Source organism: Haemaphysalis longicornis, unplaced genomic scaffold (genome assembly GCF_048455015.1).
Source record: "Haemaphysalis longicornis isolate Haplotype H1 unplaced genomic scaffold, Haemaphysalis longicornis Haplotype H1 scaffold_1, whole genome shotgun sequence".
Taxonomy (NCBI): Eukaryota; Metazoa; Arthropoda; class Arachnida; order Ixodida; family Ixodidae; genus Haemaphysalis; species Haemaphysalis longicornis.
This window is the reverse complement of record NW_027526203.1, coordinates 211364643-211376524: the sequence shown is the minus strand read 5'-3', so window position 1 is coordinate 211376524 and position 11882 is coordinate 211364643. Positions and strand designations below refer to the sequence as shown.

At 50.6% G+C, this 11882-nt stretch overlaps 1 protein-coding gene across 1 annotated transcript; it reads left to right on the top strand.

Moving 5' to 3' along the window:
- Positions 1-10701: 10701 nt before the first annotated feature.
- On the top strand, positions 10702-11550 carry LOC144157116 (uncharacterized). The gene has a single exon (XM_077688407.1). It carries the CDS (start codon positions 10702-10704, stop codon positions 11548-11550), a length of 849 nt encoding a protein of 282 aa, XP_077544533.1.
- Positions 11551-11882: the final 332 nt, after the last annotated feature.

Here is an 11882-nt window from a genome sequence, read left to right as displayed (position 1 = left end):
AGAACAATGCCCCGACGGACGAGGTTACAATACAGGACTCGAGCTGAGCGACAACATCGATTCGCTGCTCTAACAGGAATGGTTTACAACGCTTGGGCACCTCTATTTATACCCAAAAGCGACAATGGTCAAACGCAACAAGTGGGAACACGCACAACACTCTTTCCAGAGTTCGTAAGCCGTTCATAGCCTCGGGCACGTTGAGTCCGAAAGAGGGGAGAGAGGAGGACTCCGTTGCGATCGACGGCATCGACGGGGCCTCGGTGTCCTTGAAGAGCGTGGAGACGAGCCACGCAGGCAGCCGCCGAAGTTGTGAAATGTGCGAGAGCAAAGCGTCTGACGCGGCTTTGTCGCAACTTGCCACCGACATGATTGCGCCGGTTTTCGAAGGCGCACGAGTGGCTTCGCCGCACAGCCGAGGAGTGGTGCGGGGAAGTACTGCGGCGCTGGCCCATTGGTAACAAATGTCACTATTGCGCCGTTAAAAAACATGATAAAAAGACGATTCCGCTCAGAAAGCCTTCACACATAATTATAAAACAATCAGTCTGGGCCCTATCAGCATGGGAGAGAGCAGGCCAGACGAGGCAGATACACAATACAACATGACTGTCTTTGATTTCTGCATTTGAACTAAAACAAACAGAACAAAGGCGACATAGACTTGGCGCTGTCTAGTGTTGCCACCTCCGTGGTAGCGAGCGGCTCCTCGGTCACGACGTGTGGCCCTGCATTCCAAGCGCCGGGGCCTCCAAAAGAAGGGGAGACTGAAGAATGGGAGTTCAGCTCTTTATTTTGAGTGCACACGTCGAATACGCTGCTGTGTACAGGATGGGGGTTGGTGGAATAGGCACGAGAGACGAGACGCGGGGAGAAGCAGTCATTCACAAAACAACACAAACACATCCCCTGAGGCTGGGAGCCGTAAAGACTCCGTCGCCGGGGTCCGCCTCACAGTAGTTCCACGAAGGGTCTCGTGGCCCGCGTCGTCATTTTGTCTCGAACGGTTGCCGGAACCCCCCCGGTGGTGGCGCGCTGGCTCGAAGTCGTCGTCGAACAAAATAAATGGGTCAGTCACAGCGCACATGTGCGGCCGCAGCATCGTTGGGATGCTACGGGTCCGTGGAGGGCGAAACCAAACCCTACTGAAGCGGTTCCTCCACTTCGGTAAGCAAGCTGTCGCCCAAAAATGCCAAGGCAAGGCAGACAAGATTTGTTGCCATCAGCTGCTGCCTTCAAGGTCCGCACATCCCCATTCTTTTTCCGAAAGTAGGAACGCCGGACGCCCACATGTTTTCGTATGGGCGGTAGTCACAACAGTGCATAGTTTCGGGGACGAATTTTCGAAGCAGAGCCAATGTTTCGGATAAAAAGTTTTAAAACCATGATTCAAGGCAGAAAAGAAACAAACGCAGACAAAACAATGATGCCTTCATCACTAAAGTGAAAGACAGAAATGAAGTCATGAAAGCGGACACGTCATCTGCTCAAATTTCAGGCGCGTTCGTGTATGGACCTGAATTGAACCCGTGGCGCAATCTCCGAGTTCCTTTAGCAACAGATAGTAAAAGCAAAATGCTCTCAAATATCCCAGCAGTAAATGTTCGTAAACTTAGTCTGTTGAGTCAACACTAACAAAATCCTAATTATATTATTGTGATCACAGTATTTCCCATTCATTGCCTTGATCAGCATTGCGCACTACTTTTCTCGTCGCAAGAAGCGCCCTATTACGCTCTCAAGCCTTGGCAGCCATATAAGTTTGAAATGGAGTTATATAATGGAAGGGAAGAAAACGGGTGGCACGCAGGGGCCGCAGGTCGGCTCCCAACGCGTGCCTCCACGTGGCGGTGGTGTTGGTATAGGCGCGCAACGACTTCGTGCTATATGAAACGCTGTAACGCGAACTTGAGAACTGCGACCGCTGCTACGATTATCGTCCCGTCTACCACGCCGGCTGTCTGCACTTACCGCGCCTCGCTGAAGCTCCCTACTTCCCCTCAAGCTGCCAGCAGACCCGCTAAGTGGGCCTCGTCGAGCAAAAGCGCTTGATGTGAGAGTTCCAGCCCACGGACCAGTGACAGGAAAAATAATGGCCGTTTATTCTGACACCCTCTATTGAACAGGGCCTCGGGCCCTTCGTCATTCCGAGGGGCTTTCGTAGGCAGCCGCTTCCTTCGGCGCCCCGAAGACAATGCCGGTTCTCCCTTTCTTCTGTTTAGGGCTCGAGTAGCGCACACCGCCCCAGCGCGGTTCGGAGAACCCGACTTTGGCTCCGGCTGAAGCTCGCTGCACCCGAATTCCACCGCCCTCACTCATGGCCTTTCCCTACCAGCCGGAAGCACAGAGGGCGGTCAAAACAATTGCTTCTCTTCGGCCTTGCCTCCCCACGAGGTCGCTCTGAGGTGACAAGGGTAGGGAGTGCCGTATGTTTGGCAGGCAGCCCAGAGTTTTTAACGGCTGAAGAGGTTCGCGAGTCGGCGAGAGTCCCGCACGCGACACACTGCGCTGCGCATTTCACGCCTTCGATACTGCCACTCATTGCCACAGTGGCTGCAATGGAAGGTAGTGCACCATCGGTGACGCCCGGCGAGCTTAAGCACGGCTTATCCTGCGGGAAATACAAGCTTGTGCAAAGACGAACTCCAAGAGCTCTGTGTGGAAAAAATGTCTCACCGTCGTGGACTCCAGAACGTCAGTGCCCGAAGGACATGTTCAGTATCGGTTGTGCAAATCTTTCTTCGTCTACGATTCTGCAAAGACCGGGACGTCCCATCTCAGTCGTCACAAGTGCAAGGTTTCATCGAACAGCGCAAGTATTTCTTCTTTTTTCTCATCTCAATGCCCTGAACCTTCCGTGCCCACGGACGTAAAGGAGAAAGTGACAATCGCGTGCGCGCGCCTTTGTGCGAAAGACATGCGACCCTTTGATGTAGTCAGTGGCAGCGGCTTCAAGGCAGTTGCAGAGGAGCTGATTAAAATTGGTGTTAGATACGGCAACGTGAACGCTCAAGATATCCTGCCGCATCCCACAACTGTGTCGCGAAAAGTCGCCGAACTTGCCGGAGCTTTAAGAGACGACATCATGCCCGAGATCCAACTTGCGCTCAGTGAAAGCAGGTGCGCAATAACAACTTACATGTGGACAGATGATTTCAGGAAGATCGCCTACACGACAGCTACGGCGCATTATATCGATTCTAAGTGGAGCATGCACTGCCACGTTGTGTTCATGTGCGACTTTCAGAATGAACGGAAAACCGGGGACAACATTCGGAAGGAACTAGTATGAAGGTTCATGAAGCTGGGAGTGTGTGATGCCACTTTGAAAAAAGCAACGTTCGTAACCGACCAAGGAGCAGACATTGTGTGCGCATTGCAGACCTATGACAGAATAGATTGTAGCGCACACGTGCTCAACACTTCTGCGAAACACGTTTGCCGAGGAATTTGTCGCCAATGAGGTTCCGTTGGTTAGCGAAACGGTACAGGCGACTAAAGCCGTCGTGACTTTTTGAAGCAAAGTGGCTTAGCCAGCCAGCTAAAGCAAACTGTCAGCCAAGAAGTCCCCACTAGGTGGAACTCAAAGGTATCCATGCTAAAGTCTGTCTGCGCCCAGTTCGAGGAGATAGAAGCTCTATTGGAGTCAAGGAACAATCCTATAATGGAAAGTGTCAACAAGTCAACACTCAGCAATTTGATCGAGTTCCTGCAACCCTTCAAAGATGCTAGCGACGCACTCGAGGAGGAAAAACGCCCAACACTTCCTTTGGTCATGCTCTACGCTTCCGCGTTGAGAAAACATCTTGAAGCTGCTCCAGTGTCTGCAGTAGAGGCAGTAGAAATCTAGAAACTAAAGGCCCGTGCTCGTCACTTCCTGAACACAAAGCTCAAACTTTCCCTCCTTCACAAGACCGCCACATCCCTCTGGCCTCAATTCCGCCAACTGCGCATGTTGCCCGAGAACGAGCGCCTTGAAGTGTACGCGCACGTCAGAGAGCTGCTTGCCCGTATCACTGAAGCAATGAGCCAAGGTGGGGAAGATGAAACGAACAATGACGTTCGAGAGCCCGCTTCGAAAAGGAGGTGCCTCGGTCTGTTTTTAGACTGGTGTGACGAGGAGGGCGACAAGACACCTACAGATGAAATGGAGGAGTACCTGCATGGCAAGAAGGAGTACTTGTGCTCAGGCGTGTCTGACCTCTGTGACTTTTGGAGAGAGCACGAGAAGGAATTCCCGAAACTGGCCCTTCTGTCCAAACGCATCCTGTGCATCCCTGCCACAAGTGCTAGCAGCGAGCGGAACTTCAGTGCAGCGGTCTACATTATGCAAGAAAGACGCACCTGCCTGAAGAAAGAGTCCATGGACAATTTATTGTTTCTGCACAAAAACATGTAGCAAGCAGCGAGAACTGGAAAGAAACGTGCAATATATGTCCAAGTGTTGCATAAATAAACATAATCACTTTTCTCGGAATCATTTGAAAGAATCCTCGGTGTGCTTTGATTTCGAGGACTGTCGCAAGTGAAGTGCAAATTTCACCGCTACTCACAAAAATACAGCTTCTAAGTCCCGATATTTAGGTTGTGCAAATAGCGGTCCAAGTATAAAAAAATTAAATCAGAAGTATACGCCTTATGTTTACGCTTTTAAGTTAAAAACAGTAAACGTTTTCGGCCTCATGTTTATAACCTTTTGGACTCGGGCTGATACTTAGAAAGTCTGGCGGGCACGGACTTATTTCATTAAATTCTACTGGACTCGGGTCGGGCTCGGGCCGATATTTTAAATTTTTGTCGGGCTCTTGCCGGACTCGGGCTCACATTTTAAAAATTTGTCGTGCTCGGGCCGGGCTCGGGCTCTCGTTTTAAAAACTTGTCGGGCCCGGGCCGTGTCTCTACCGGGCCGGGTCGGGCCGGGCCTAGAAATTCCGGCCCGTGCAGGGCTCTAACGTGAACTCCCTATGCGTCGCATCTACACAGGGGTTCCTGCGAGGGGAGGTGGGTTTTTTTTTAAACTGGCTAATGTGAAATAGAAAACGTCAAGAACTGTGTTGAGGGCGGACTTCGTATAGAGACATCCTGCGGGTTAAAATTTTGAATCCAATCATCTGCTGCCAATTCCTCAACCAAATATTGTAATGACGCCTTGGTAAGTCGTCTTTTCAAGGGCAGTGGAAACAGTTGCAGGCCGAATACTACGTACTTGTGATCTGATAAAGTTGGTGTGTCATGTACATTCCACAAACAATTACCTTCCCAAATGGTACCGGAAACAAGGGTAAGGTCGATCCAAGACTCCAAGTAGGCATTTTGAAAGGTCGCTACCGAAGTTGGGTCATTCAGTATTTTGAGTCAGGTTGTGTGGATGAAGTGGGCGAGCTGGACGCCGCGGGAGTTCAAAACATCGCCTCCCCAAATGGGATTCCGGGCGTTGAAATCTCCTGCCAATATCCCATTCGTATCACAGTATCGTTCGGGGACGTCATTAATTCGAGACAAAATAAAGCCCATCGCCACTGATGGCGCAGCATAAGTAGCGATGAGAAGCATGGTGGACTGCTGATTTTGAAGTCGGAGAGCCACAATATAAGAAGACACGCTGAGGGGAAAGACATCGAATTTACGCCGGGGTATGAGGACCATGCATCGGGAAGTGTCTTGATGCAGAAAACGAAGCCAATTGGGTGGCACTCCAAGCACGGTTGATCCGCTGGCATAAGGGTCACAAACAACAGCCACATCAATATGCTCTGCTTCGACGAAATCAACAAGATGTAGAGTTGCCGCATGAGTGTGGTCTAGGTTTGTCTGAAGAAATTTTAAAGAATCCATGTGGAATTTTGAGCGGTTGGTTGGAGCTGTTGTGATTGGCGGAAACGGTAGAAGGCGAGGTAGATGTCGGAGTGGTGTCATAAATAGTTTTTTGACGCATGCGGGCAACCCTCCATTCTATTGTAAAACAGCACGGTGCGTTGAAGGTGTGGTTGGAACGTCGCACTGCGGCGCGACACTCCCTGCACACAACGTTCTCTTTGGGTGCAGTCTTCTGCGAGGTGATCGGCCGCACAGTACAAGCAGCAGACACTCTCCGAGTTGCATCGTAAAGCGACGTGGCTGTATGTGCAACAACGACTGCACGCCGCCAGTTAGAAATTTTCTTTATTGGGGCAGGACGTCCAGCCGATCAATAAACGATCTTTCGCTTTCAGGATGTGGTAGACGGACGGCAAAACCTCCACAATATGGACGTTGTTACCAGTACGGTATTTAAAGTAGGTCCTGTGATTAAACTCTTCTACGTGGATATTCAACCCATTGCGAGCATTGATGTTCATGCGCAATATACCGGGAACGATGCTGGGTTCTACACCACTGATTTTAAACTGTGGCAAACGTCGTGGAGGACGGATGGCTTTGATGGCTGTTCTAAGTTGAGTGTTTCCTTCGATAGCTTTTTCGAGATTGTCAATCGAAGCTCGGTCCGCAGACACTACCGTCAGCCCGGTGCGGTTGGGAATGAGTTTAACTTGTTTCACTCCGATTCCGGATGGATCGTTCACAAAAGTTGAGGGGCCAGGATGAGCAGATGGAAGAAGAGGCCTAATGTGCAGAACGTGGTTTGGGTCAGTTGCAAGAGGCCTAACTTCTTTGTCTGGGTGGTGCTGCACAGGCTGAAGGGGAGGATAGAGTGACGGTTCGGGGACGCGTGCATTGCACGCAGAGTCCCTGGGGTTACGCAGAGCATTCGCGAAGGACTGCCGCGGCACATGTGGTGGATTATGTGGGGTGACTTCTTCATGGCGGCACTCAGCTAACTGCGATCGTAGCTCGTCGATCGTGCCTTCGGCGCGGGATAACTTCGTACGTAGGGACATGAACATTGTCTGCAAGTCGAAGAAGATGTCCATAATCCTTTCGCGCACTGGGTGCAATACTTTGTTTCTTCCATCACTGAGAAAATTTAGGAGCTCCTTCCCTGTCGCGGAGGAGGGAAGTATCTTCTTCTCCTTCGACTGGCGATCCCTCAAAGTGTGCGTCGGACGCGCCACAGGGCTGGAAGCACGGACACTGTCACTGTGAGTGTGATCCCACGGGGGATTGTACCCCTCTGCATGATGATGACTACCTTGGGGATTGCCAGCTAGTAACGGCTCTTGATATTGAATCTCTCGCTGAACATCTCCGTTCGGACCGTTAGCGCCGTCTGCAAGTGATCCACGAGATTTTTGGCGGAGCGCGACGGGTGGTTGACCTTCCATTGCGTCCCTGAAGTGAGATCGCGTCGGGCGCTTCAATGCGGGTTTCCCTGCGGCCTATACACGATGGCTTGCAACCCACACTAAGCCTAACCCGCTAACCGGGCTCCTACAGTCAAACCCATTGCCTTGGGAAAAACGTGCAGGCTCACCGGCACCGCCGGAGACGCTCAGACGAAGGAACGGGCCGCTGATTAATCACCTCGAGGTTCGTGGACTGGAAAATCACGCTGCTAACACAGAGCAGAAAAAATCGTGCTCTGTGTTCAAACACATGTGTACAAACACATGCGCCCCTAAGGAGCGCATGTGTTTTACTTCTGTTATGCATCATTAATTTCCAGCTATAAAAAACACTTATCAAGTAATTAGACAAACCTTAGGCCATGGCCAATCCCCCTCAGTGTGTACATGCCTTTACCAAATGAATAATAATAATAATAATAATAAGAAGAAGATCCTTCCAATCCCCCTCAGTGGGTACGTGCCATTACAAATGAAGAAGAAGATGAAGAAGAAGAAGAAGAAGAAGAAGAAGAAGAAGAAGAAGAAGAAGAAGAAGAAGAAGAAGAACAAGAAAAAAAGAAGAAGAAGAATAAGAAGAGTCCCCGGAGGTGCCGCTTTGCAGTTTGGCGATATCCCTAACAGTGCCAGCTCTACTATCGTTCGGGGCATCCGAAATGGGGTTGTGCCGCCGGGATGTATGCTCTGCCCTCCTGCGCTTCAGCGAAAATTCCAAAAGATTCACTTTATGATTGCGATTGGTCACACTCGCCTTGATTTTCCAGTTTTTTTTCTGTCGTTTATGGTACCAAAGCTCTTTCCAACCGCTTTATATTATCTTTTCTTAGCGTCTCGTGATGAGATAAGAATTCACGTTCATCCTCTGTTGATTGGCCGATCCCCTGATTGGGTATGTGCCATATCTAAAGGCGCAACAACAGCAACAACGACAACAACAAGAAGAAGAAGATCGTTCCCCTGCAGCCGGTCTTCAGCATCGCTTGTTCCATTGCTCCCACTACAGGCTTCTTTTTCACAGCTAAGAGCTAAGTTCCTTGTAAGTAGCTGCCTTCAATTAAATTGATAGGCATCATTTACATCTACTGTCCCGAATGGAAGCTTGCTCTCGAAACGCCAGCGCATTTGTTGTTCCAAGAAAAGTAGCACTTGCGTCAGTTCTCTTGTGGACGCTAATGGGAAACAAATTCCAGCTTCACAGTTTGGCGCGTGAGTTGGTCGGGGGAATCAGAAACTGCGTCTTCGAAATCTTGGTTCCAAAACTTGCCCATCATCCTCTTGTTCCCCTTTTTCTGACCATACACGGTACGACTTTGCTTCTCTCTTTAACCTTCTATGCGATAGCGTATAGGTAGCACATGGGTAAAAAAGAAAGAAGGCCGGCGGAAATAAAAAAAAAATGGCAGCATCTCCACTCGGTGGATGATGGCGAGGGTGCGGAGTACGGGGATTTGAAATGACATCCAAGTTGCGGCCCGAGTGATATCCGATTTACGCTCCGACCGTCATTCGATTTGAGCGGTTGAGTTGCCCCTTGATTATTCCCTAAATGAAACTGCAACTCACGGCTCAAATTGAATTTCATTTGATTTTCCTTTGATGTTGGTGTGCGCGCGGATGGACGCGGACGGACATTGGGAGATCCTAACGTACTCCGCACCGTCACAGGCAAGGGAGCAAGCCGTTTGACTCTCGGGTACTAAGTCACGGTCGAGCCCAATGCGTAAGACGACTAACACTAACTCTGTCTGGTCTACCAGACCCAGGCTCGAATCCTGCCGGTGCCTGTGTGATTTTTTGCAATTGTAAATGCTATGCCTACGGACGCGGATGGACATTGGGCGGTCTTAAGGTACTCCGCACCTAAAATTCTGATTGGTTGCGACCCGTCATGAGGCTCCAAAGCAGCCGCGTCAGTCAACAATCCGGCCCGAATGAATGGACACAAATCGCAACGAATCTTGTCTTGCCAACACAGCGCAGCACCCCTACACAGCATCCCTATACTCACACATAAGCAGATTTAGGGGCCCTCTGTCGTTCTTTGTTTGCGTGTTGGCGCTAAGACTTTGGACCAACACATTAATGCAACATTACACCGGTACGATGGCTCGTTTATATATAGTGTTGTCTCATTCCTAATATCACGTGTTTGCAGTGCGTTTGACGGGGGCTTTAACCGTGTGACGCACGCCTGGCTGTTATTTGCCTGCAGAGAAGACGCACGTCCTGAACAACTGCAGAAATGGCTTCATTCAATTCAAAGCCTTTTCCACCCATGGCTAAGCATTCAATTCGGAGTTCGCTATTCGCGTTTAATTTTGTGAAAAACTTCACACTATAACGGAGCTCACGTTCTACCCGTGGTTTACCACAATCCAGGAAATATAGGAGTCCCAAGACGTATTGGATGTGGCTGGCACCAGTTATTATTCATTGTAACTACAACGTGTCGATGTTTAATGTTTTGAACTTCAGAAGAGACTCCTATACTACACTGAAACAAACAGAAGCGACACCTGACTGGTCAAGCGGTGTGCCAGGTTGATGCGCTGTTATTTTTTTGCATTGCATAAATGACTGAAATTGTGAGGAGTTGCGGAAGTTAAGTATCATGTACATTCCACCTCCCCACCATTTTATTCAGGTGCCTGTATCAAACAAATCGCCAAGGACACGTGTAACCGAAAGGACCTCAAGACAGCCTTCACGTGAAGTAACTGAGAAGCGGGTGGCATGGTATTACCTTATTTGAAAAATTATAATTCCTTATTTTGTTCCCTTTTGTCCCTGTTGAGGAGGCGGTTCACAATCCCGCTTGCTCAAGAGATACAGTGGTGTCGACTCATTTTACAGTGCTACTATCATCTCCGCCACTGTCTCATGATAGGAGCCATATTGTACCCCTCCTTCCATTTAGGCATTCCTGATATGTCTGAGGACCGTATTTATAAGCGGGGTTTTAAACCCTTCCATTCTTTTTCCTGCAGGCAACGAGGAAGACCACGTGACGATGGCTGCCCGACAGCACCGCAATCCCACCCCTTTCCCACGTAGAAGTGATCAACGTAGCCGTGGGTCTCCATGGCGTCATCATCAGCAGATGTATTTTCATCTGGCACATCAGGCTAGTAGAGATGGGGAAAATGCACAACCTTTAAACCTACACGAAGAACTACACGACCAGGTTGATGTCTACCACAGATATCGCGGCAGCACAGAATACATCGGCAGACCACACGGAGCAGGCGAACAGGGAGGCATTGCCGACAATTTGTCGTCCTATGGTTATGGTGGCCACAGCCAGTTTAGCCCACAAAACGAATTCGTACCTCACGAGTACGAAGGCAACGTGCCAGGCTGGACAGAGGGCCAGGAGTATTCCCAGCCGCTGCAGGATGCATTGTCTCCTGGTGCAGAAATGGCCTACTTACCCACCTCAGTCATCGGCCGGGTGCCCCTCGTGAGTGCTGCTCGCTACGGCGTCTTGGAGACAGTGACTGAGCTCTACGAGCGCTATGTCTGGGAGGGCCTGCAAGACGCGTATTACGGCCCCACGGTGACCAACTACGGCACGCTGTCTTTTGTGCTCAGGTACAGGATGCGCGTCGACATCACCGTGGATTACGCCATCCGGATCGTGAACTTGGACAGGCACTGCTCGGCGGCTATCAGTTCCTGGGGCGAGAGCAGCAGCGTGTGTCACGAGCGTGGCTGCGCGGTCCAGCAGCGCATGCACGCGGACGTGATCACCGGTGCTCAGAGAGCCAGGATCTCCAGAAACGGGGTCACCTTCACGGCCCTGAACCACCGGCTCGCGTACTTCGTGGATGCATCGGGAATAGGGCCGACGGCTGAGAGGTTCGAGAATATCAACCCCGACCACTCGATGCGCGTCTTCCGGTCCAACTCGGAAGGAGGATTGGGCGTTTTCGGAGACTGCGTCGAACTTATGAACCGTTCGAGGTCACACACAACCGTCAACGGCGACGACATCTGGAACGTCGGCCTAGTGCGCATCAAGCAGACGTCCCGCGGTGACGTGCAGGTGTCCCGTAGCTCCGGTGAGCTAGTCATTCGGTGTTCTACCGGTGGTAAAATCTTTGTGGCCACGCCCTACGTCAAGATGTGTGCCAGCACGGATCCCAGGAACTACTTCTACGCTATCATGGGCCAGAAAAGCATCCGCAGCTCGTCGGATGGATTTGCCGTGAAAAATGGCATACAAGAAGCGGGGTTCGATCGCCGGGGAAGGCTGACCCTCCTTTAACAACTCGTCACTCACGGCGCGCTAAACGTCCAGGAACGCGTGTACGCTGTATGTCAACGGGCGTCGCTTGCGCCCGTTGCAAAGCACGTGTGGCTAAAGCAGTGGAGCCCTTTTACTTGCGTTAATGCAAATGTAGGGCTGAGCGGCTGGACGTAGCGCGGGCAAAGAACCACGAAGATAGGAGGACTGGACGCAGGGCATAATGCACCGTTTCGAGCAATAAAGAAAACGCGTGCGACTCACGCTTGGTTGATTGAATACTAAGGTGTAATGCAGGAGTTTAAAAGACTATATTCTTGTTTGAGCTACTTAATCCCAAAAATTCTGGCCTG